Source organism: Bos javanicus, chromosome 29 (assembly GCF_032452875.1).
Source record: "Bos javanicus breed banteng chromosome 29, ARS-OSU_banteng_1.0, whole genome shotgun sequence".
NCBI classification, from domain to species: Eukaryota; Metazoa; Chordata; class Mammalia; order Artiodactyla; family Bovidae; genus Bos; species Bos javanicus.
The window spans coordinates 34970401-34997264 of NC_083896.1; the positions used below are offsets into that span (position 1 = coordinate 34970401).

The window sequence follows — 26864 nt, forward strand, 5'->3', positions numbered from 1 at the left end:
GACGCAAGCAATGAAGAATGTGCAGAGTGTGAAAGGCTGGTCTCCCTTCCATAGTGATGGAGAGCTTTAAATAAGATTTGATAAGACAGAGTATGTGAAAGGACTTTGTAAACTGCAAAGAATAAATGATTTTTATTTTCAATACTATGACTAGTGCAGGATTTTCCCGGCAGGTTATTCCCAGTATGCTGCAAACCCCCAAATGTCCAGTCCAAATCAGCCACTTAAAATAATGAATAAAATACATACCAACAAATAGAAACGAGAGCGTTACCTGCACCTGGTGGGGATTTCGTTTTCACACAAGAAAACATCAGGCTGTGTTTAGAGGTGTGACTCATGGAGAATAATAATCATGGTGGCTTAAATTAAGGCCATCTAGATCAAACCATCTAGAAAGATGGGAAATGGCATCAATTTAATGCCTTAAAAAAATCTCACGATAGCATTTTGGAAGAAATATTTGGGTATAAAAATTCTTCATAGTCATCAGGAAATGTTAAACCAAGAGGGGTACTCTAATATAACTTGCCCTTAAGTTCTTTTTTGTTAAATAAATTAATGTATAATTAATTATGTGAGTGCTTTCATGCCAAATTGTATCCAAATTTTTGCAACTCCATGGTCTGTACCCCACCCGGCTCCATCTGTCCATGGAATTCTCCAAGCAAGAATACTGGAGTGAGTTGCCATGCCCTCCTCCAGGGGATCTTCCAGACCCAGGCATCAAACCTGTGTCTCTCACATCTCCTGCATCGGCAGGTGGGTTCTTTACCACTAATGCCACCTGGGAAGTCCAAATGATGGTAATAAAAACAGCTGTATAGACCTCAGTACTCAGCGTGCTACATGTGTGTGCTGCTCTCCTGGGGGCAAGGACTAGAGCAGAGACGCTGCTCCTCCTGTGCCCATCCGCTCATTTGTCAGTTTATGTACCACAAGAAAGGAAAAGATGCCAGCTAAACTATGACATGCCACTCAGTGCATGCCACATCTTCAAAAAGTTCAACATGAATCTCAGCACTGAATTCAAGCGGTATTCGTGGAAGCTCGGACAGCTCAGAGACGGAAGGTGCAGATTCCAGTGTCAGGCCCCTGGGTTACCATCCTGGCTTCACCTCTAGTGACCCTGTGCCTCCTTATGCCTGAACACAGGGATCTGAAAATCAGAGTCAGAGAAGTGCCCCAAAGGTGGGTTGTCCGAATCCACGAAATAAAGTGAATTGAAAGCTACCATGGGTTGTGAAATGCTGGGTGCTGTGTGTGTATGTGTATGTGTATAATAACGTTATTATTGACTCTCTCACCCACCAGACTGGAAACATCTCCAGAGCAGGAATGGCTTCAGCTGCACTTCATTGCATCCCCAACACCTAGCACAGTGTCAGGAACATATTGCTGCCTCTGCTGCCGAGTCGCTTTAGTTGTGTCTGACTCTGTGCGACCCCATAGACGGCAGCCCACCAGGCTTCCCATCCCTGGGATTCTCCAGGCAAGAACACTGGAGTGGGTTGCCATTTCCTTCTCCAATGCATGAAAGTGAAAAGTGAAAAGTGAAAGTGACGTCACTCAGTTGTGTCCGACTCTATCGACCCCGTGGACTGCAGCCCACCAGGCTCCTCTGTCCATGGGATTTTCCAGGCAAGAGTACTGGAGTGGGGCGCCATTGCCTTCTCCACAGGAACATATTAGGTCCTGAATAAACAATGAGGCAGTGTATACATGGGTTTCTTACCCAGTTCCAATGTAACTGCTTTTCACTGAGGCAGTGCATTGATTTCTAGAGAGGTGCTTGTTTACTTTCAGGAACACGTGCACCAGAAAGAAGATAACATGATTCAGAAATGTAAGGAAAACAATGGGACTGAAAGAAGTCGTTACATAAACTTAGATTCTGTAAGAAAAACAAACGTCTGCTGAATTCCTCTTTCAACTCTCTGCAGAGACCTAAAGTTCTGAAGGGTAAGTTCTCATGGGATGTAAGGGTGGAAGTGGAAACTTTCACTGAGCCTGCGCTGGTTGTCTCTCACACCAGGAACCACAGAGCGACTGGGCATCTGGACTTTAATATGACCTTCTCCTTCCCTTAAGGAACACGCACAGTTTTTAATTTTTTAAAATTTAATTTAATTTTGTTTGTTTGCTGATTTCTGCTCTAAGGCAAAGATAGCCTTTTTTAAAAATGTGGACCATTTTTAAAAGTCTTTATTGGATTTGTTACAATATTGCTTCTGTTTATGTTTTGGTTTATCCGGCCACAGGGCATATGTGACCTTAGCTCCCCGACCAAGGATTAAACCTTCACGCCCTGCGCGGGAAGGTGAAATCCTAACCGCTGGACCACCAGGGAAGTCCCAGTCCCCAGCTTTATTGAGCTATAATTGACAAATAACAACGTGTAAATTTAGGGATTACACTGTGATAATGGGTTACACTTATCTATTACCAAATGAGGACCACAATAAGGTTAGTTAGCACCTCCGTCATGTCACACAATTTCCAACTTTCAAGTATAAGACTCTGATGAAGAATCAAGTACAAAAGACAGTATTGTTACTTACAGTCACCACACTGTGCATTAAACTCCCCAAACTTGCTGATTATATTATCTCTGGGGGTTTGTACTTCAAAAAAAAAAAAAAAAAACTAAAAACTTTTTATTCTGTATTGGGATATAACTGGTTAACAATGTCGTGATAGTTCCAAGTGAACAGCTAAGGGACTCAGCTATACATTCGTGTATCCATCCTCCCCCAAACTGGGAGCCTGTCCCTTTGACCAACACCCCCTTTATCTCGCCCACCGGCACCTGGAAGCCACCGTTTTACTCTCCGTTAGTGTGAGTTAGGCTTTGTTAGATTCCGCATTTAGGTGCCATTGTACAGTATTTGTCTTTCTCTGCTGACTTATTTCACTTAACATATTTTTTCATATTTATTTATTTACTTAATTTGACTGTGCTGGGTCTTAGGTAGGATCTTTAGTTGTGGCATGCGAACAGTTAGCTGTGGCATGTGGGATCTAGTTCCCTGACCAGGGACTGAACCTGGGTCTCTGCATTGGGACCTCAGAGTCTTGACCACTGGACCACAGGGGAAGTCCCTTGGCTTAGCACAATGCCCTCAAGGTCCAATCATGGTGTCACAGATGACTGGATTTTCTTATTTCAAGTGGTGAATTGTATATAAATATATATTATATATACACACATATTTATACAAACACACTATATATTATACATTGCATATATAGCATATGGACTTCCCTGATGGCTCAGACAGTAAAGAATCCTCCTGCAATGCAGGAGACCTGGGTTTGATCCCTGGGTTGGGAAGATCCTCTGGAGGAAGGCGTGGCAACCCACTCCAGTATTCTTGCCTGGAGACTCCTATGGACAGAGGGGCCTGGTGGGCTACAGTCCATCCATGGGGTCGCAGAGAGTCAGACATAACTGAGTGACTAAGCACAGCACATATATGATATATATACAATATGCATTATCACATCATTTTTCATCCATTCAGCCACAGCAGAACACTGCGGTTGTTTCCATGTCTTGGCCATTGTGAATAACACTGTGATGGACATAGTGGTACGGACGTGTCTTCAACATCCTGATTTCGTTCCTCTGGAAGTATGCCAACAATGCTACTGCAGGACTGTATGTAGTTACATTTCCAATTTTTTGAGGAACCCCCATGCTGTTATTTCATTGTGACTGCACCAGTTTATATTCCCCCCAACAGATCACAAGGGTTTCCTCTCCCCACATCCTTGCCCACACTTGTTCTCTTCACTTTTGATAACACCCATCCTAACGTGTGTGAGGTGATTCTCAGTGTGGGTTTCATTTGCATTTCCCAGATGATCAATTATACTGAGCATATTTGCATGTACATGTTGGCCATTTGTATGTCTTCTTTGTAAAAATGTCTACTTGGTCCCTCTTCTCATTTTAAAAAATCAGGTAATTTTTGTCTGTGATTGAGTTGTATATATTCCTAATATATTTTAAAGCCTTATCAGAGACATGGTTTGCAATGTTTTCTCCTATTCTGTAAGCTACATTTTCATTTTGTTGATTCTTTCTTTCTTCTGTTGAAGTATAGTTGATTAAATGTCATGTGAGTTTCAAGTATGATCCAGTTATATGTATGTATATGAAAAAAATATATATACATATATATATTCCTTTTCAGATTTCCCTTCTAGATTATTATAAAGTATTGAATATAATTTCCTGTGCTATACACTAGGTCTTTGTTGGTTATCTATTTTATATATAGTGCTGACAATTTTTTTTGCAGATTTTTAGCTTTGGAACATCATCTCCCTTATTTACACTTGCTTTTCTTGCTTGTGTTTTTGCTGTCATATCCAAAAAATTGTCGCCAAACCCAATGTGAGCAGCTTCCTTAAAACAGTTATTTGAATTATTGGGAAGATTGCAGATTGCATGTGTTGGTGGTGGGTCGCTGGAGCATTATCATGATCATTTAGGGGGGTCATGTGTGTTGATTTTTCACATCCCTTGAAGCTTTGCATTGCTAACTTCACATTTAAAGTGGCAGTCACTTCTCCTGTCTTTACTGAGTGACTCTGGGAGAGAAATGCCTGGCCCTGCTATGCACACTGAAGCTAAGACCTTCTGCAGATATGACTGTCCCATGCTCTTTGCTCTCTCATGGGGCAGAATTCCTCAGCTTATATGCCTTCTCTTGATTCTGCAAAGTCTAGCTGTGACACCTCCCTTTGGCTTTCTCATGATGCTAAAGCTCAAGTTTCCTCAGCTGAGAGACACTGGGCCAAATTCACAGACCACCGCTGGGCCCACAGCCAGGACTGAGATCTATGTGCCTAACACGCAATGCATAAGTGGGCAAGTCCCCTCCAAGGCCCTGGGCATATAGCTTCATGCAGGAAGGTTTTTCCATGGATAGGTGCTGAGCTGTTGTCCTGGAGACGGGGAGATAAGACAAATATGTCTTATCCGCCATGTTGCTGACATCATTCCTCAAGGAACTTTTGAAATGATGGAACTTGGAGTTCTTTGCTCTGTTCATGTGGCTAATCTGGGTTATTCATTAGGTGGCTGAGGCTGAATAAAAGAGCCTGAGCATAGACAACTTTCCTGTTAACCTAGTGACTGGGATGCACTGGTGCAACTTACCACTCAGAACAGCCTCAGAGGCCAGCGGAGCCCTTGGCAATGATCTGGGCTGATGTGTACGTACGTCAGGGCAAGGAACACCTAATGCACTCTCCCGGGGGCGTTGCCCAGACTGATCACATTTCTTTCTTTGAACCCCTAGTGTAAACAAAGGGGTCTTAGTACAACACTGTGGACAGCGCACTTTCTGATTTTTGAAACTGATCCTCCTCAGATAGCACGGAGAAGGCACTGGCGACCCACTCCAGTACTCTTGCCTGGAAACTCCCATGGACGGAGGAGCCTGGTGGGCTGCTGTCTATGGGGTCGCACAGAGTCGGACATGACTGATGTGACTTAGCAGCAGCAGCAGCAGCAGATAGCTTACTTCTTAGGTTTTTACTGCAAAGGTGGGCTGCACCGGAAGAAGCAAATGGGGAAAAGAACAGGTGATAGAGGGAAATACATAGAAAAATGCTACTAAAAGAGTTGTGGGTGATCCAGGGGGGATGGGTTATTTAGTTGGAAAGACTTTTTCATCAAAGGTTCAGGGATGCACCTCAACACTGCTATATCTGTTAATGGAAACAGACCGAGCTTCTATTCACAAATTCCAGTCTGATCCCCAGTGTCCTGGTGCTCAGATCATCCTATGCCCTGGACTCTGCCTGACTGATTATTCTTTTATACTTTTGAAGACAAGGAATGATGAGGCATTAATATAGATGCTCTGAGTGTGCCAACGTTTTGGAAAAATGATTCTATATGTGGCTGTGAAAAAAGACATATATTAATGCAAAAATGATCAGGAGGCCAGGGTGTCTGAAGTATTTGTAAAACAGTGGTGTTGAGGTTTGTGAGAGAAGTGGCAGCAAACAGGTTGTAATGAATTTACTGCCCTTGCGCCACTGTGATCGAGGGCGATTACTTCTGACTAGTGAATTACACTACGGAATATTGATTTCCTTGTTCGGAGCCAGCGCTGGGCAAATGGTTTGCCTGACCCTCTCACACACGTGCTGTGCTTACATTGGCTCAATCGCATGCTTAGTAGATGATGTTTTACCCTTGGAGGAAGGCATCCCCTACCCAGAACATGGGGAAGAAATGCCAACGAGAGGAATGAACTATACTGACATTTTGGAACCCTAACATGCAAGTGTTTGGTGAATTAAGCAAGCTCTTTTTGAGTAAAATGTTCTGACTACCTTAGGCCTCACAGAAAACAACCGCCACAACAAAACAGCGTCGATTTAATTTCCTTGGCTTACTGTGGGCTATGAGCTGTTAGGTGTAAAGGAAGAGCCAAAATCACAAAATCACTCCCTGTTACAAATAACAACACAAGCAGGTTTGCCTTTCCCTACAGCGGTCAGACCTATACTGAGGAGAAGCAGAAAGTCTGGAAGTAAAGAGCTGGAGCAGTCAGAGCCCAGTGCCTTTGCGTCCCCATTCCTAAAGAACTGGATCTAACCTATGGACAGCTCCCTGGGTCATTCCAGAAGGGGCTCGGGTTTTGCTTTTCTTTTTAATTGTTTACTTCGTTACATGTCAAAGCATGTTGAACACAACTCTTCTCAAGTATATTTGAGAAATTTAAGCAACTTAGAAGTAAATCCAAGGTGATAGCAGGCTTTCTTTTTTAAAGGTTTCCTTGATGTGGGCCATTTTTAAAGTCTCCGTTGAATTTGTTACAGTATCGCTTCTGTTTTGGTTTTTTGGTCATGAGGCAAGTGGGATCCTGGCTCCCCGACCAGGGATGGAACCCACATGTCCTGCATTGGAAGGGGGAGTCTTAACCCCTGGAACACCAGGAAGCCCCACAGTAGGGTTTTTTTTAAACAAGGAGTTCACTGGTGCGTTTGAAATAGCTCACACAGCATCCAAAACTCTCTAGAGCATTTTGAACACTCATACCTTTTTGGGGTTTCTTCTCTTGAGAGCACCTCTGTGTTTTGTCTTCTGACTTTCAGAAAGTAGCCTCACAACTGAAAGTATGAGAATGGCAGGCATTCTTCCCATCTCATATCATCCCAAAAGAAGGAGGTCCTTCCCCAGTGAGTGGTGAAGGGGTGTTTCCTATACAGCACCACGAGGCTGACGGCTGCCTGATGGCGGTCCAAAGGTTCTGTCTTGGCTTCAAACGTGGCCTTGTCTTAATTCTGGAAACAGATGTGAGCCATGTGAGGATACAGAAGGAGGCTGAGGATTTCAGACCTCGCGATGACTCCTGACAGCAGCTCGGCCAACGTTCATTTTCCCGCTTGGAAAATCAAGGCCCTGGAAGGTACGATGACCCGCTGTGCATCCCACAGCAAACCAGAGGCTGTGTCTGGACCGGAAGGCATCTTTTGTCTGCCTGTGTCATATTCTATTTACTCCACCTATACCCATTCCTCAAAAAAGTGAGGGGAAATTGACAAGCAATCCGCATGCCACTTTAAATATGCAAACCCTGATTGTATGTCATCAAGAGCCTGTGGAGGAGCGGAGCTCACTGTGCTGGGGGAGCCGGGAGGCGGGGCCTCACCTCTGCTCCCCAGGATTCCCGTCAGCAGCACGGAACACGCCTGCCATCTGTACAGGTAGACTTCTTCCCATGTACAGAAAGGATAACTTTAGCCTTTTGGATTTCTTCTCTATTTCATCTTTTCATTTCCATAATTCTCATGTTTTAAACATAACATGGGCATTTAGAGAAAAGATTCTGTATTTAACAGATGATGTCTATTGCCATACGTTTCAGTTCCTGCCTGCCTCCCTTTCCGAGTGGTCCAGTACAGATGAGAACTGTGGGTGTGAGTGAAGGGAATGACGTGGCAATAGCTGGGACTGGTGATAGGTTGGATCACTGATTGCACTCTCCTTCGCTGTCTCCTCCGTCCTCCCCAGGGAACACAAGGACCCCCTCGCCCACACGTGAGCCAGTGCTCTCCCTTCCCTTGACAGAGCACAAGAGGTGTGACCCCACCTGGCCCTCTCTTCAACTCCACAACCAAAAGAAGCTTGGTCCGAGCTGGGCCTGCTGCCTTTACATCCTCCTGCTCCTCTCAGAGAATTTGAAAATGAAACAGAAGGTCTAGGGTGTGAGAAGAAAGGTGTAGGGAGCATGGCGAATGAAGAATTGAGCCCATGACACACAAATATTTCAAATGAGATCCACACCAATGTTTTCTCCTGAGGAGAATACTTGTTCAGGAGGATGTGATGTGATCATTAAAAACCTTATCTGGAGACCTTCTTTTCATTATTATTTCCTGCTATTTTAAAGATGAATCTTGGGAATAACAGATGTCATCTGTTTTGAAGAATTAAGTAATTACAGTAAACACCACACACGTGCACAGGTACTTACGCATGCACGCACACACACACACACACACTTAGTGGGAACTCTGAGAGTTTTGTCTAGTCCCAATATAGTTTCCTTCTGCAGACTTTAAGATATCTGGCAGTTTATTTCCCCCTTGTTTTTCTTGTGTCATATAGAAAACAAAACTGAACAACAGCTTGGGGCTAACATCATTGCTCGTCCCAGAAAAAGCCACTGTCTTTTATTAGAAAACATTCCCTTCCAACTGCTATGATGTCCATCCCTCAAATTCTCCTTGAGGAACCACTTCAAAAGTCTGCAAAACTGGCAGCTCTGATGATATGTTTTCCCTTCCTATAAGCCATTCTGGGAACAAAGACAATGCACTGGCTATAAAATTGCCCAGAGTCACACCTTCAATTGTCATTTATATATATAAAAAAAGCAACTTTCCAAAAATGTTTCTTGTAGAAATCTTTTTAAAATCCCAAAATACTTGATTATTTCAAAGAGAGGAAAAAAAATAGCAATCTTCCATCATGACACCTCATACATAGGAAACAGAAAAGGAGCCTAACTAAAGGATTCTAGCCTAGCTAGAATCTGAACTAAAACCTAGTTCTACTGATTAACAATTCAGTTCCTTCCCAGAATACTATGCTGATATTCAGAAATTCCAAAAATCAGATTCATTGAAAGCCAGGTAAGTGTACAGCCATAGCCAACTTATACTTCTAGGAAGTTCTAATCAAATAGATATTCTGACAGAGGAATACTTCATTTTCAAATAATGTTAATGAGCCCTAAGGAATGGAAATCTACTCACACACTCATGTAATATGCCAGAAGCAAGTATCTAGGTGATTTGCAGGCTTGCCTGGAGGTAAAATCAACAGGCAAACAACTAAAGCCAAACCATGCTTCCTACGTAAAGGTCCATGCCCCCAACGCATCAGATACACACTGTAAGAAATGACCTTCATGGAATGCTCAGGAATTAGGGGTAGTCTTTTTGCAGAAAGCCAGGTGGCTCTCATCCCATGATATGGACCTGATGGGAGAAGATGGGAGTTGTGGGAGGTGCATGAGCATGAAGGGGCAGAGATCTCAGAGCTCTGTTACTCATACATCACAGCGCTATTGACTTGCACGTATTGTCTTGAAGGAAGACAGAGCTGGGCAGTCCTGGAAATACGGCCGGAAGTAAGAGCCGAGAGGGGTGAGCACCGATGCTCTTGGACAGGCTGACTCAGCCACAAGGGGAATGACGAAGGAGATGCTTTCATGTCCTCAAAGCCCAAGGAGTAAGCTCGCAACCAAATTAGTTCTGGGATTTGGTTTAAAATAAACGTTAAGGGACTTCCCTGGTGGTCCAGTGGCTAAGAATCTGTGCTTGCAATGCAGGGCGCCTGGGTTCCATCTCTGGTCAGGGAACTAGATTTCATATGCTGCAGTAAGAGGAGAGTGCTTGCTGCAACTAAGATCCAGCAGAACCAAATAAATATTTTTAAAAAAACAAACATTAAAAAATGCTTGAGAGGGGTAGTAGTAGTGCCTTACACAGATACAAACACTCTTGAGTCTCAGCTGTTTGGTGACTGCCATGAGCATATGCACTTGGTGAGCAAGTATCAGGGCAGCTGGCAGGCTCATGGGGCAGACCTCACCCCTCAGCCACTTCTAGCCATCTGCAGAGACTTCTGTGCTCTAATGAAAAGTTCCTCAAATGTTTACCCTCATAAGAATTAAAAAAAAAAAAAACTGGGAGCAATTTGCTGTTCCCAGATGATACACTTTTACTAAACAAACCACACAGTAGAGGGACCTTCTTGGGATTAATTAGTGAGACTGTTTTCCCTTCTGAACTCAGGGTCCAGAGGTACAAGGTAAAGGCAGGGTCAGTCCAGTGAAGTGTCCTGGACCTCCATCAGATTCCAGGGTCCATTCACTTGTGAACTTCTTTCCAGCCTGAAGAGCAATAACTGTGTTTCATCATCACCATCATTATCACCATCCATAGCAACAGACGCAAGCATTTGTGGCTCATCGATGGCAAAGACAGCTCCAGCTCAGCACATCCCATTTGTCAGATGGACATCCTTGGACCAGTTCTATAACACGTTAGACATCTAAACCAATTGTGCAGAAGCATTGATGGGGAGAGAGTTCACGGCAGGAACTCAAGAGCAGCTCGCACTTGTGAGGTTGGAAAGGAGCAGATATTCTGTTGAAAGAAGATGAATGGGTTTCTCTGCGAGCATGTGGTTAGAGTGATTAGGGTTCGAACCCCACTATTAGCAGCTCCTCCGACACACACACACACTATTATAGGATAAAATCTGCAAAACCACAATCATGGTTTCCCCAAAGGACAACCTAAAGTTAAAGGTGGTGCCTGAACCCTGAAACATGACCACAACTTGAGTTCCAAAGGGGTCCTGTATGTCTGAAATCCAGGCAGGCAGTGACGGGCATCCATTGGCACCTGCACCATGAAAACCACCCACACAGGCTATTCAGGATCCTTCTTTACTTGCTGTAGCGAGCACTGTCTTTCCAAGCTTCTTTCCTGAGAAGAGAAGCTAGGGAATCACTCCATGAGCTCCTATCAAAACCACATCCTCCTGGACTGAACTCTGAGCCTGGCGGGAGGCCCTGCCTCGTAGGCACCCTTTAAAAAAGACTGAAATTCAGCAGTTCACGACTTGTGCATTGCACTAAACAGAAGAAGAGAAGAAACCCTCTGGAGGCAGGGCAGGGAGCTCTCCCAGCTGCTGAGGCCAGAGGTCATGGCAAAGCTGGTTCTATCAGACACACGCTTGGGAATGACCACAGCTCTAAAGAGCCTCGAGATAGGAAGGGCTATGGAAATGGTGACTAGGTAAATGAAAGCTTCTTCATCGGTATCACTTTACAGAGCTGGTCACGACAGATAGAATCCTTCTTGGGAGGATGGTGATGCGTGAAGTAAATCATGCTTAGTAAATCTGAACGAGAAAGCTCTGAATCACATGGAGGTTACCTGTCATGCTGTGCTTTCATCCCGGCAAGGTCTGAGAAGACTGTCTGCAAAGTGCCCTGGTACGTTTTATTCAGAGCGGTTCTGGGTGCAAGTTGAGAAGTATGGAAATTATCTGCCTTTTTCCTGCACTATTCCTGTGACGCACAATCTGCATGGAATTCCTCTGGTCCTCCGTGTCTACAGAAGCTCTGGTCACACGGAAGCTAGTATATCTCACCCACTCTCACTGGAAGGAGACAAGCTCCTTGCCTTTAGCGGCTTTGAGACATAGGGTAGAATGACTGCAGGGCAGCCCAGATCTGCAAGGCTTGGTCAGACTTTTTCAGACCATGCTGCCAGGAAGAAGCTGGAGAATCTGACACCTGCTGGCGGAGGTGGAAGGTCAGAAAAGGCACAAAGAAACATGACGCGGGATGGGTGGGAGAAGGGCGGACTGAATTTGGGGTTAAGAGATGCAAAAACGTTACATTTAGAATGGATAAAGGACAAGGTCCTACTGTAGAGCACACGGGACTGTGTTGAAGATCCTGTGATAAACCAGTGGGAAAGAATATGAAAAAAAGAAAAGAATTTTTTTTAAAAAAAGAAACGTGAAGTCAACAAGCTTTTCTCAAAGCTGCCAGGAGCTGCTGGAAATGAAACGACTGCTTTCCGACACTTCCTCCTCTCGGGTGGGACTGGCCCCCAAGGACACAGCACAGTAATCCCTGCATGGTTCAGCTCCGACCTCATTTCTGCCTTTCAGCGACTCTCCAGCTGCTTATTGAAATCCCAGAATCACAACAGGTTAGACTTATCTGAAAACTATTCTGCATTAACACCTACCTTTTCTCTTAATTTGTTGCTAGAGGCAAGGTTTGGGAGGCAGGCTTGGATGGCAAGTCCCCGACACACTGGCCAATTTGTCAATACTCACGCACAATATTTCAGATGTTTGGGGGGGGGGGGCGATGGCTGCACTTTGCACCCGGAAGTAATCATATGTGAAAGCTGTCCCTGGACTTGCCATCTGGGTTACCAGGGGAGCTGTGGACATAGCAGGTCCTCCTGAAGACACTGGAGGTGCAGTCGCCAGAGCCTCACCTCCCCTGCTTGTAATGGAGGAGTGTTTTCCCGAACCCCTGCCTGTGGTCAGAGCCCACGCCACAGGGAGCCCCACTCCACCCCCAAGGGGGCCAGAGAGCCTGAGTCAGGAGCCCGACCCCTCCTTCATGCCTGAGCCAGGCAGGCTCTGCTCCCCCACACCCCCTGCTTGACAATGAGGTACCACACCAGGTGAAGAGGGACATGGAACACTTTTTAATGTCAAGTCAGAGACAACCCTTCCCTCCCAGCCCCCAATCCCACCTTCCCTTACCACATCAGGACCCCTCCCCGAGGCCCCTCTGGTTCCCAGACTTCGGGGGACGAAGAAAAGTTTACCTAAAAACTGCCTTTTCTTCTCTTTCATACACACGCACACAAAGGTGGGAAATTAAATAAAATAAACCAAGAGGATTCGATTCTCCAGTGGTCACAAAGGCATCCTAGATTCCCATGACGGGCTAAAGCGAGTGGTTACTGACTGCGGAGTTGGTTCGGCTGCTTGCTGTCTGTCCACACCCGGGGCTCTTGCTGGAGAAGCCGGGCCTCCCGCGTTAGCCCTCATGTCCGAGAGCCGCCCCTGGAAAAGATGCTGTGCCTGGTGTTAGTGTTTGGTTTCTCTTTTCGCATTTTAGAAATGTCTCTGACATGTGAATAACCCAAGAAAATAAAAAGGCAGGAGCTGATTACACAATTACCAGTAAACTCTATCATCTTTTAGAAGAGCAACACACAGCTAACGCCATATACAGCATGCAGTAATGTTTGAGAAAGGACCCTGCTGAGAAAGAAAATGGCTAGAACTCTAACAAAAAAAATATATGTATATATATATACTATATAATATATGTCATCAAAAGAAGCATTGTCAGCAAACTCAAGATACAGTGCAGGTCACCCTTCCGTTTCTAAACAGCATGTAGAAGCATAGTATTGTCTGCATTAAATGCACAGAATAAGAAGAAATCTGTAGCGCTGGTGGAGATGTTGGTTAAATTGTATGTGGTTTTTTCTTTTTTTTTTTTGGTGGATTTGCCAAATCCTCACCAGGTGGTCAGTACCTGGTGTGTGGTCCACCAGTTGTAAACCTAGGTAAGAAGTACACTATTCACGTCTAACCTTTAACAAACACACTTCCCTTCACCCCTTTCATCTGTGTACTTTTTTTTTTTTTTAGTTTTATCTTGTTTTTGCACTAAGTTTTAGACTCATATCAGAAAATATAATTAATAAAATTAACAATGAATCAGTATCCCTTATTATCCATGATGTCCATGTAGTAAAATGGAAAAAAAAAAAAGAACGTTTAAGAATATCTTTTGTGACTGTTGATTGTGGGATTGTTGTAGCTGTCAGGCTGTCTTGTTTTTTCCTTTTTATTTATCTTTTTGATGCTGCATTTCATCACACACGCAACATAGGGACACAGTCCAGGAACGGGCCCGCTCGCCTCCCTCTGAGTTCTTCTCTATGGAATGGTTGAATTTGGGGTGGCCGAACTCCAGAATTTTCCTTGGTGGGGGGGCACTGTGGTGGGCAGAGCGGCTGAGCCCCTGCCCGCCTGGTAACAGAGGTCACGCCATGCAGTTTACGGGTGGGTCCAGAGCCACGGGCGTTCTTCCCATTTGGAAAAAGAAAGAAAACTCGGCTGTACCTAGGTATCTGCACGGTGATTTCCAGTGTCCTCATTCAATTCGTTTTCCCAGAGCATTCTTTGTTCCCCTCCCTCGAATTTGTGTCCCCTTCGGCTCTGTTGTCTGAATTTGGTGGGATCGTGTCTGCTTTAGAACAGGGGTGCTCGCCTTGTTGCTGTCGGTTGCCATCGCTGACGTGTTGGCGGTGTGGCGGCTCCTCCCCGTTGGGGATGCGGCTCTCACATCAAAATTTGAGGAGCAGGTGCAAGACCAGGAGAGGTAGCAGCCAGAGGCAGCCCGCCCTCCTCGACGATGTCCCATTGCTCACTTCGCTGACGGCACCAGGGCCTGCAGACAGAACACACCTGCCATGAGCCAGGCCCCCTGCCTCACAGAGGCGCCTTTCCAGCCAGGAGCCTTCAGCGCCCCAGGTCCACACACTGGGACTGCGTGGGGAATGAACCCTCCACAGCCTGATCCCGAGGACACAGCTAGGTGATGGGGAGTCTGCCCGTGCAGGGAGGGGCTGAGAGGTGTGGGTTTCAGTGTGCAGGTGGCCGCTACTCCCCTGCCATCAGAACACGCTGAGGCCCTGGCTCAGGGGGCAGGTTCAAGAAGAAGGTGGTGGATTCATGAACACCCTACCCAGAGCTTCGGTAAAGCGAAATCCCTATATTGTCTACATCATGGTCCAACCCCTCTGAGTACTGCCCGCCTCAAACATCCACGTGGCCCTTCAGCTGCTCCACCTGTCCTGCAGGAAAGGACTTGGTGGACACACTGACCATACCCCTGAAGATGCTGCCGCAGCCTTGGCATTGCTTCTGTTAATCACTGTATTTCAGGACTGCTCTTGGCCTCTCCCCCATCTAGACCAGCTAAGATCAGACCTCCCTCAAGTTCCACAGGCTGAGAAGGTCAAAACCAGCTGCCATGAGGTGGGATCAAGCCAAGAGACAGGTGGCCTCTGGCTGTGCACACAGGAAGATTTCCAGGGACAGAGGGATGCAGAGCGTGCCATGGCATGTGTCTGTTGAGGGGAGATGGATGGCGCTTTTCTCTAAGAGCCACACAGCAGCCTGGCCTGCACACAGAGACTCTTGGAGATGGAGCCAGATTTGGGAGGCAAGGTACTATGAGGTCATAACACTCTCCAGCAGCTTCCCTATCATTTAAGCTTTTCGGCTCCCTGAGCCCCATGACCATGAACTCCAATGACAAATGTAGTTAGGATTCATGAACAGTACACACACGTCTGGATGCCCAAATGAATTAGGCGCCTAATGAAGCAAGGCGTCTTCTCAGACAGCACTTGCTCTGGCAGCCTCTGTTGCACTGGACTGTGTTGCTGTTGTTCAGCTGCTCAGTCGTGTCCAGCTCTTTGCCACCCCATGGACTGCAGCGCATCAGTGTCCTCTGTCCTTCACTGTCTCCCTGGAGTTTGCTCAAATTCGTGTCCATTGAGTCAGTGATGCTATCACTGGATTTAGTAGAGGCATTTGAAGCCGGTGCCCCCTCTAAGTCCACATCCTCACCAGGTTGAAGGGACAAAGCTAGACCTGCTTGCCTGACTCAGATGCTGGACATGGAGACAATTCTGGCTAATACAGTTTACCATCAAGCCAGGCTCCCTAATGCCATATGGAACTATGTTCTCAAGTCTTAGAACTCCTAGCCTGGAAGCAATGCCCATATGATTTCTTTCTTAGGCCTTTGGAACAAAGCTCTTTTTCTAACCTAAGCCTACCCTTGAACAGTTATGAGTCTGAAATGCACCAGGTCATCCAGCCTCTGTGTCTCTGCTGCTGCTTCTCAGTGAAGGGTGGTGACTCACCACCCCAAAGTATCTCTTGGCACACAGATTATTTTAAGCTGAGAACAGTCAAGGCTCAAGACTGAGGAAGAAGCTTTGATCTTCCTTGGAAGAAAAGCTATGAACCTAGACAGGGTATTAGAAAGCAGAGACATCATTTTGCCGACGAAGGTCTGCATGGTATAAGCTATGGTTTTTCCATTAGTCGTATATGGATGTGAGAATTGGACCATAAAGAAGGCTGAGCACCAAAGAATTGATGCTTTCAAATTGTCATGTTGAAGAAAACTCTTGAGTGTCCCTTGGACTGCAAGGAGATCCAACCAGTCCATCCTAAAGGAAATCAACCCTGAATATTCATTGGAAAGACTGAGGCTAAAGCTGAAGCTCCAATACTTTGGCCACCTGATGTGAAGAGCTGACTCATTGGAAGAGACCCTGATGCTTGGAAAGATTGAAGGCAGGAGGAGAAGGGCACGACAGAGGATGAGATGGTTGAATGGCATCATTGACTCAATGGACTTGAGTTTGAGCAAACTCCAGGAGATGGTGACGGACAGAGAAGCCTGGTGTGCTGCAGTCCATAAGGTCGCAAAAAGTTGGACAAGACTGAGGACTGAACAAAAACAACACCTGACTGGGTAAAGAATGTAGAAGGAGGACCCGTTCCAGGGAGGGAGCTGTCACCACAGGTAACCACAGTGTGAACTGGCTGTGGCGACAGGGAGGAACCTGCAGAATCTGTCTGTTAGCCTTCCCCTCTGTGTCCATCTCTGCCTGCCCACCAATAACTGCCACCCCACAGCGGCATTTCCATCTCCATGTGAATTGCCTCCTCTCCCTTTGAAGTTCTAACTCCCTGTCCCCAGCATCCTCTTCTTTCTTTAGCTGAAGACGGTATTTAAGTTGAAGGTTTGGGACACTTTGGTGAGTGCATCAGGTTTCCTTGTCTCTTCCATGTTCGTGTGAGTTCAATTGCTCAGTCGTATCTGCCTCTTCACAACCCCATGGATGGTAGCCCACCAGGTGCCTCTGTCCAAGGGGATTCTCCAGGCAAGAATACTGGAGTGTGTTGCCATGCCCTCCTCCAAGGGATCTTCTTGATCCAAGGATCAAACCTGAATCTCCTGTGTCTCCTGCATTGCAGGTGGATTCTTTACCACTGAGCTACCAGGGGAACCCCTTTCATGTATATGCTGCTGCTGCTAAGTCGCTTCAGTCATGTCCAACTCTGTGCAACTCCATAGACAGCAGCCCACCAGACTCCTCAGTCCATGGGGCTCTCCAGGCAAGAGTACTGGAGTGGGTTGCCATTTCCTTCTCTGTTCATGTATATATGCATTATTAAATTTGTATTTTATTTTCTCCTGTTACTCTGTTTCATGTCAACTTAATTATTAAGCCAGCCAGAAGAACCTAGAAGGATACAGGAAATTTTCTTCCTCCCCAACCGCAGGGCTCCTGAGGCCAGAACTCCTTGGCAGAGCGAGTTCTCCCGAGGAGAAGGACAAGAGATGACTCCTCTGCTCCCCACCAGGGAGGTTAAGTGTCTGGGTGACATAAAACTTAACCCCCTCCCTCTCCCAGTCCACCGCATACCTGTGCCAAAGGGGCACCCCTGCAAACCTCCAAAGCTCCGGATGACTTGTAATTCAATTTCAGATTTGCTTATCCTTGACCATTGATCACAAATTGGTTGCATTTTCTAAAATCTATCTCCTGTTTCTATACAGATCATCACCAGAGACCCCAGCTTTTATGTCCAGTCACTGCTGACTCTATACAGCATTCTTCAGAATCTCAGGAGAGAAGTTGCCCCCAGAGAGGACGCCCTTCCACTCTGGGACACCCCAAGATTCTTGGCAGGAGAGCCCTACCTTTGCCCGAGGCCAACTCTGAGACGGGGAGTTTGTTCTGGGTCCCTGGGAGCCAGGTTCCAAGTGTGATGGGAGGGTTGGTGGCTGCACGGCCCTCCCCCAGGCACACTGCCCATGATTCCAAGTGTGTTTTGCTCACTTTGCTCACGTGTCTGGACACACAGGCAATTCACGAAGGGTTCCCTTCCTCTCTCACCTCTTTTCTCTCCTGAACACTGGCTCACACAGCTTTGAAACTCACTCCCCACTCATCCCAGCGTGGCCCTCCTGTTCCGGCTCCTGGTAGGAAAAGGGGGACGATGCCAGTTCCCGCATGGAGACGCTTTTTGCCCCTGCCGCCCTCCACCCCTCTGGGCTGCGGGGACCGCACGTCTCCAGGGAGGTGGATGGAGGATGCACACGCCAGGCAGACAGCCCAGCAGGGATCTGGCCAGGCAAGAAAAGTCAGAAGCCTTGTCTGCTGGCCAGGGAGTCTGCAGCACCCTGCGGGAGGCAGCTGGGAGCTGGCAAACACGCCGGGCACTTGGCAATGGCTGCGGTGTGGCGGGTATCTGGGGTGCATGTTGTATTCCGATTCTTCCTAGTCCCCTGGGGCTCCTGGATGCTCTGCTGCCTACTGGGATGCACACAGGGAGCCTGTGGGGAGGGCCCTGATCCCCCATATCAGAGAATGCCTCCCAGAGAAGAGATGAAATGCCTGCTGGGAGTGAGGCAGCGGGGAGGGAGCTCAGAGTATGATGTTCTGTAGCTTCCCTCCTCTCCCAGGTGTGTCCGTGGGGCTGGTGCCCCCTTGGACACCGCCTGCCCCCCTGGCCCAGCAGGACCTCACCTCCTCATCCCTTCCTACTCCCCACCCAGCATCTCTCTGGACACAGCTGCCCTGGAGAAGGAAACAGTGGTGGTTCCTGGAGAAAGCTGAGGCGGGGTCTCCTCGCATCCTCTCAGAGTCCACACACCAGCTGTCCACCACCCACCCTGGACTTTCTGTGTTAACTCCTTATGCCAACCCCAGGCCGATGTTTCTGTGACTCCAAGCTGACCAGACCACTAATGGATTCGATTCCCTTGGCCTTTGGGAAACCTCTCAGCTGCTCCGTAGGACACTCAGAGGCTTGCTCTGACTCCTTAGCCTCACTCTTGGACACGTGTGCCTTGGGCTCTCTCTGCTCCCACTCCACACAACACCAGCAACACACATATGTGTATACATGAGTGTGCACTTTCCAGCCTATTCTCTTTCCTTCCCACCATCACCCCTTGTGCCTGAAATACTCTTCACTAGATTAATTTCTACTCCTTGTTCCAGGTTCTGATCTGGCCTCAGCCACCTCTTCCAGGCAGCCTTCCTTGACTTGCTTTGTTCCCTTCTACCACACCATACACATCCCACTATTAAAATACACACCCGTCCTACAGTTCCCTTCATGAGTCTCGCATGTGTCTCCTCCTCCATGCTGTGAGCTTCATAAGGGCAGGGTCTGTGCCCAGCTGGGCCCTCAGCAAGTACTTAACAAACATTAGTTGAAGGAAGGAAGGGGCCAGAACAGTGACCCTGCTGATGTGTCTATACCTACTTTGTGTGTGTTTTGCTTTTTCTTACAATTCTACTTGAAAAAGAAAAGTACAAACCAAACTAAAAACAAAGCAAAACACTCTTCTCCTACTTTGCCTTCTTTCAAACACCTCTCCCCCACTTTTCTAACAATTCCCAATACAAGTCACTGAAAATCCGCATGGTTGAGGGAAGATATACCCAGAGGTAAGGCCACATTGGTTAGGATTCCAGGTGGAGTGTTTGCACCTGGAAATGGGTTCTGGCCCCTTGAAGCCCCTCATGTAGGAGATAAAGGCTGTTATCTCCTGCTCTAATGTGTGGAAACTCACTCATAAGTGATGTCCCCAAGGTCCCTTGATTTCTGTCTCCAAATACAATTTTCTTTTCATGGACTTGGAGCTGTGGCTTTGTGGGCCACTCACATCTCCAGAGGAGAAGACAGCAGAGAGTGAGGCTGCAGGGCCCGCCCAGCCCGGGTACCGGGCAAGGTGGGGACACCAGGCCTGCCCACACTGATCGGCACAGGAAGATCCCCACGAGAGGAGGACCTGCTGTCCAGGCAGGTTGTGGATCCTGGGCTCTGGGCACGAGGCCCTCTCAGAATCTGTGCTGGCCAGAGTAAGAGCTCAGCCCATCTGCTCGGTGACGCGGCCGCACAGAGGAGGTCCGTGTGCCTCATCTAGCAGCACCTCCACTCGGCGGGGAAGGCCTTATTTCCTCAGTCTCATTAGCGAGCTCTGGAGGCCTGAAGAGACTAATTACCAGGACCGTCAGGGTCCCGGAGAGCTGTGACGACTGTCGATTTACCCATCGGAAACATCTGGATGGAATGAAAGCCCCCGGATAAGATGAGTTTTTATTCGTAGGCAAGTGACTCGCCCAAGAACCGCCCCCTTCCTTCCCCTGACCCCTTCCTCCTGCCACTTCCCTTCCAGCTCCAAGTTAGAAAAAGAGAGAATGGGGTAAGCAGAGGCCAGCATGCAAGGCCAAGGTCCAAGAAGATCATTGCATGAGAGCATCGTGTGCAAAGAAAGAGGCGGGCCTGCTACAGAAGGGCCCAGACGTGGAGCTATTCTGGGCACTGACAGGTCCCCATTCGTGCTGCCAGCAAAGACAAGTTAGACTTTGCAGGGGAGGCACCCGGGGAGAATCGATGGCCTTGGGGATGGTTAATCTGAATTGACACAGGGCCGGCCCGAGGTCAGGCGGTCCCCACCGGGCTGCCTCCTGGGGTTAGCGCAGAAGAGAACGCATCTTGCAAGAAGGCGATGAGTCTTGCGCCCCCAAGCCCAAGGCAGCAGCTGCCTGGAAAGTAAACATACCAACCTTTCCCAGGGGGCAGAGTTGTGGTTTTCACTTCTAAAAGAAATGGAAAACAAGCCACCGTTAAGGCAGAAAGCAGCCAGAGACGTTCACTTTACCCTCTGATGGTTAAGGGGAGGAGGCTGAACCGGCCCAGACCCTGTACTGTCCTGGCCACAGCCCCGCCCTGGGACACGTGCCCCTCTGCTGTGCTGGGAAGTCAGGTGGCATAGGTTGAGTGGGGGTTGGGGCAGAATGCTCACATTGGATCTCTGATTCAGAGATCCACCATCCCTGCCGTGTCTTGGCTGGGGAAGCTGGTACCCTGGAGCCTGAGCCCCTAAGCCAATAAACACTTCTCTGTAGAACAACCTTTTTTCTTTGGTCACCAGACTACCTTCTAATTAGTTGACGTCTGCAGAAGCAGAAGTGGAAGTGTTTGTATCTCAGCTGTGTTTGACTCTTTGCAATCCCATGGACTGCAGCCTGCAGGATCCTCTGACCATGGGATTTTCCAGGCAAGAATATTGGAGCGGGTTACCGTGCCCTCCTCCAGGATCTTCCCAACCCAGGGGTTGAACCTGGGTCTCCTGCATTCCAGGTGGATTCTTTATCATCTGAGTCACCAGGGAAGCCCTGAAGTCTGCAGGCTTTATTATAAAACTAAAGCTTAGGCCCTCCTGCAGTAATATGAATGCAGGTGCCCATGCTCTGTTTGATCTGTAAAGTTAACCGGCATTCATCTATGCATCTTTGAGATATTAGTGAGCGAGGTTCTGTGTACTGGAGGAGGCCAGGCCTTTGATAGCTGACCTCTCTTGATGAGTCAGACTGTAACCAGCTGGCCCCGAGGGCTTCCTCTCTCTGGGGTGATCTAAGACAGTAAGATCTGCATCCCAGATGCTGGGACCTGCCTGGGGAAATGCTGGGCATCAGTTCCCCTCTGCTGGCTGGACCAGGAAAGACCTCCATTCACCAGTTAGGCTCTCAGGACAATGCATAGAGCCTGTCCTGCTGACTGGCCAGAAGCAGGCTGACCTCTCATCTTTCCTCGTTAGCTGGGGGCCTCTGCATATGTTCACCTGGATACAGAGGCTGGGAAATCTGTCCACAGAGTATGTGCGTGTGTGCATGCTAAGTCACTTCAGTTGTGTCCGACTCTTTGCAACCCCATAGACTGTATCCCACCAGGCTGGTCCATGGGATTTCCCAGGCAAGAATACTGGAGTGGGGTGCCATTTCCTTCTCCAGGGGATCTTCCCAACCCAGGGATTGAACCTGCATCTCTTGTGTCCCATGTATTGGCTGGTGGGTTCTTTACCACTAGCATCACCTGGGAAGCCCTCCATCTTGTGTACAGGTATCTAATCACCATGATGCACACTTTAAATATCGTACGATTTTACTCATCCATTATACCTGAAATAAGGGAAAATAAAGCTGAGAAAAAGCAAATGACATTAAAGCCTTTTGCATCGAAGTGATAGGATTCTCCGTGCAAAGATCCTTGCATATAGAAGGAAAGATAACCTAGAGATGACTCCATCTAAACTCAACCAGAACATTTGACCAAAAACACCTGAGTAGGTCCCCATGTATTCAAACTCTCAGTCTACTCTTTAAAGGCACCTGAGACATGATACAACTCTTGATCCAAATGGACATTAGCTGCCCCAAGAAGCCACTCTGGAAAAGGCTGTGGGCAGATCAGTAATCAAAGATTAAAGTGGTGACTCAGAGAAGTCAATGGTCAATCTATAACACGATCTCTCTGCCACCAAACCCAGCTGAATCCAAGTTCCTAGGTGAGCACAGGGCTGCTGTCCTAGTGAGCAGAAGAGGGCTGGATTCATGCCAGAATGGATACATAAGATACACAAACATTCCAGAAATAGGGCGAGGGGATTTTAGTTTGGCACCTTCTGTATTTAGACACACGTACCATAGAAATGCTAACTGCTGACAGGCTGGGTTTAATGAGCTCTCTCTCATCCTCAGCAGGGAAGAACAGATCCTCTCTCCCACTGCAACTGTTTCTTCTGATGCACAGAGTTGACTTACTCCCCTATTCTCTATTAAGATGATTTGATGGTCACTGCGAGGTTTGCCGGCATGAATCAGCCGACCTTCCCCAGACTACTGATACCATCGAATCTGACTCCTAGCCCAGGAGATAAAAGACAATGGACCAGGGATGGGAAATGAACAGCCACCGAGCCGCTGAGTGCGTCCCCGGCACGCTTGCCTATGAGGGAGGGCATGAGGGATGGTGGTGGGTCCGCCAGTCCTTAGTTATGCTGGCAGGAGTCCTGCAGCACTACATATTAACACAAGAGGGGGACACGCAATCCATTGTGTGTGCGAGAGGGGGAGCAGAGAAATACATCAGGGTGGCAGACAATGCTGAGAAGGAACTAAATTCTCTTCTGGATCCTTCTGGACCATTCGGATACTGAATAACAAAATAGGTTGGAATGTCTCTTAAAGCTAAGTGTTCCTCATAGGTGGAAATCCATCTAGATGAGGGGAGCATAACCTGGGCATATTCCAGAGAAGCGAGGTAGCTCTCTGTTCTAGGGTAGGCTAGCCATGGAGGAGGAAAAAGCAACACACACATACACACAGAGAGAGGGATGCATAAGATAAATGTCCCGAGAGCATGGTCTTTTTTCTCTAATATAGTCCTTAGTGTACAAGAGTCCGACAGCTATACTGAAGGCCACACTAATCCAAGTCTTGGAATATTCCAGGATTCTACCATCTACAGCACTGGCCTTGACCCATTGCCCTGTACCCAATGAGAAGGGTGATGGGGTGGGAGCAATGTAGAGAAGAGAGCTGGCATGGAGACCCTGCCCCACATTCACAGTGGATCACAGAGCACAGAGCGCGGTGAGGATGCTCAGCTCCGAGTCGGCAGGTGGAGCCTCTGCTCCTAGTGCCCTGCTCAGAACCAGGCAGGGATTTGTTTGCTTCTGGTCAGTTTTGTTACTGTTGGCTTCGATGTGGGATGTGCTTCCTCCATCCATGGGGTGCACCTTCAGTGGAGTTCTAACTCCTTAGGAACCAATCCCTGTTTCAAAAGTTCCCTTTCCAGCTGAGAATACAGATATCAATGATTACAATGAGCTGAGTCACTGTAAGTCACTTAAAGTCCCTTGCAAGTTTCCTCTGCCTACCTCCAGCCTCTCACACGTCCCTTTCACCATTTATGTCCTTTGCTAGTTTTCCAACGTTCTTCAAGATCTGTGGATATGCCTTGGTCAGGGGTTCAATAAGCATACGTCGAATCACTAATTGAACCTGGAGCCTTCCATTGACTTCCCTTTCTTTCTATTTCTGTTTCATTTTCCTGTTTGTGGTTCATCACCATGGCGCTCTATATCACTAAGGTGAATACTGCATCCCTGAATCTTCTCACCATAAAAGCTTTCTCCTCTTCTGTCAAATAATTTTCCATATAATTCATTTCCTTCCGTCTCCCCCTCCCCAAGTCTAATGCCATCCTCTGATGATTACTTGCATGGCCAGATGTGAGTGGATGAACAGGATGAAGGGGGTGCTAGGTGGGATGAGAAGGATGGCAAGAAGTGGGGAAAGACCCTCTCTTCACTGTGGTCACAGCCGCTTTCCCGGGGGGCTCTCCGAGGGTCGGCACTGTCCTCAGCAGGAAGTTTGCGGCACACACACCATGTGTCCGACTCCACCACTCAGCCTGGGCCCACTTCTGAACATTTCGTCATGGTCTAAATGAATCACTTTAGCTAGGCTAGGGACCTTGAGAAAATTTGAGGGGCTGAGTAAAACGAGGCGAGAGATGCAGGTATCACAGTGTGGGGAGGGTTGGCATGGAAGAGGTGGAAAGAAGCTAGGGAGAGGGCTTGAGAAATGAGTTCATGAACCCCTGGATCATGATATGGGGGGCTCCTGTAACCAGAGACTGGGCTCCAATGGTTCAAGACGCACCTGGTGGTTTTCAAAGCCTTTTTACTATGTGTTCTCAGGCGAAGGCTAGAACAACGCTCGGATTGTAAGGCGGGTCAGTTCTATGGCTCAGAAGAGGAAACTGAGTCTGAACGATACTTCCTGACCTGCCCAAGTGCACAGCACCCCTGGATGTTGGGCTCTGGACAGGAGCTCAGTGGCGTCCACTCCAAAGACCTTGCAGGGGCACCTGCCCACCTTCCTCCCTGAAGACACTCCCCATGAATGCTCTGTGGCAGCTTAGGGACCCTCTGAAACTCCCTGCACTGGAGGTTTACTTCTGTGGCTGATGGGGGGTGGGGTTGTCACTGGGGGCTCCTATGAGAAGCACTCAGTGGGTGGACTTCTCTGCCTGTTGCCCCAAGCCTCACTCTCTGAGCCTTTTGTCTCCATGCAGACCTCCAGGCTTTGAGAAGATAGGGTTGTTTCTTTTCTTCTCCCTTCCCAGCCCTTCAGGGGAGGAGGGCAATGTGAGCAGAGAGTAAGGGGGTCCTTGGAGTTTCATCGGCTCCCAGTAACCCACTTAGTGCCTGCCACCATCCACTAGCTGCTGGACAGACAGGAGCCTCGGGGAACACACAGCAGGGCAGGGGGAGGAGGCTCTGGGAGAAAGCGGGGAGGGGAGAACCCATAAAGCAGGGGGAGGGGGGATACTGACCTTGCAACAAAGATGAGCTTGTAGGCTCACTTAGCTCTATATCGGGTGAGGGACACACAGGAGAGAAAAATGAAAACAAACACACATATTATATACAGTAGCTATATATCCATCATATATAGTTTGTATACCGGCTTTCACAAACATTTCTGGAGGGATGGAAAAATAAAGGAACACACAAAAACCAGAGGTGGTGGGGCAAGATGCAGATGAGGAACGGTGAAGGGCTGGGTGCGTGCACACGTGATGCCGAGGTTGAAAGGTGAGGGGCTGGCCATGCATTCACAGCCCCCACAGGAGCACGGACTCTGGGCGTGTGCTGAGCCGGGGTGCTGACTTGGTAGCAGAGGATCGAAGCCTCTTTCCAGATGAGATCTGTGTCTCATCCACAGCTCCATTGGTTCACTTGGGGAGACCAAGTTTAGGGATTTCTGGCCTCCCAGCACCACGGCAGAAGCAAGGTCCCCCAGGAATCTCTGTGATTTAGGATCCCAGGGGCTGAATTCTCCTGGTCCCCTGACACCTCCGGAGCCTTAGGGACCAGGTTCTCAGAATCCTACTGGTAGGGTTCCTGTTGGAAGGACCACCCCTTCCCCATTTGACTGTAGTCCCTCAAAGGTATTGATCCTGAAGGAATCTAACCAGCACCAGCATCCCTCACTTTTCAACATCAGGTCATGTGTGCTGCTTCCGAGCAGGTTGGTGGCAAAATGATGTTGATTTAGCTGGCTCTCGGATGCTACAGAAGAAGGAGTTTCATCACAAAGTTTGTGTATTCACAGAAAGCAAAGGCTGCTTTCTAACCTGCCCAAGTCGGCTTGACGGGTCTGATCATAGGAAAGGGCATAGAAAACTCGCTAACACGTTTGTATCTGTCAAGAGGCCTTATTGATAGTGGGCGCTGATAAAGAGTTTGGGGGCTGGGCTGTGTGGACCAGCTGCAGTGTGAGCCTAGGGGGTGGAAATGTAGGCGTGGCACGTTAATGGGATTTCATAGCCTCAAGGAACTAGGTGTCACCCAGGTGGTCATGCTGTGACGGGCTTCTCAGAAACACTCTCTTAAATGAGGCTAAAAACCTGGTTGCTGTTTGATTAAATTTGGAAATGTTCCAAACTGTTTCTCCCTCTTAGAGATTTAGCATGCAAGGGCTCTGAGCCCTCCTGTGTTAAAGAACATCCCCACACGGACCCAATTCATCTTTGTTTGATCTAGTCTTTCTAAACCTACTTGAATCCATACTGTGACTTTTCCAGACATGTCTTTAGAGAGTCCCCTGGACTCCAGAAAGCTGGCAACTGTAGGGCCGTCCCACAGGACACGCGGGGAGCAGGGGATGCTGACAGACTGCCGGGCATGCGGGCAGAGGTCTTAATTGCCAAACACGGGTCTGTGAAAAGGAGCAGATTTATGGTGCATGCTTCACTGCATTGCTTGTCACAAATGCCGGTATTTCACTCTTAAAGTTTGCTTTTT

At 47.9% G+C, this 26864-nt stretch overlaps 1 protein-coding gene across 6 annotated transcripts in view; it reads right to left on the reverse strand.

Moving 5' to 3' along the window:
* Positions 1-2352: 2352 nt before the first annotated feature.
* NTM (neurotrimin) overlaps positions 2353-26864 on the reverse strand; it is a 973298-nt gene continuing 948786 nt past the window's right edge. For 3 of the 6 annotated variants that reach the window (XM_061406449.1, XM_061406450.1, XM_061406455.1), the window contains exons 8-10: positions 25391-25426; positions 20773-20805; positions 2353-14549 (exon numbers count right to left, since the gene is read on the reverse strand). In XM_061406449.1, the coding sequence (XP_061262433.1) occupies positions 14446-14549; positions 20773-20805; positions 25391-25426 (173 nt within the window). In that variant the 3' untranslated portion in view covers positions 2353-14445. The remainder of the gene's footprint in view (positions 14550-20772; positions 20806-25390; positions 25427-26864) is intronic. The other 3 variants (XM_061406452.1, XM_061406451.1, XM_061406453.1) reach the window with 3 other exon arrangements.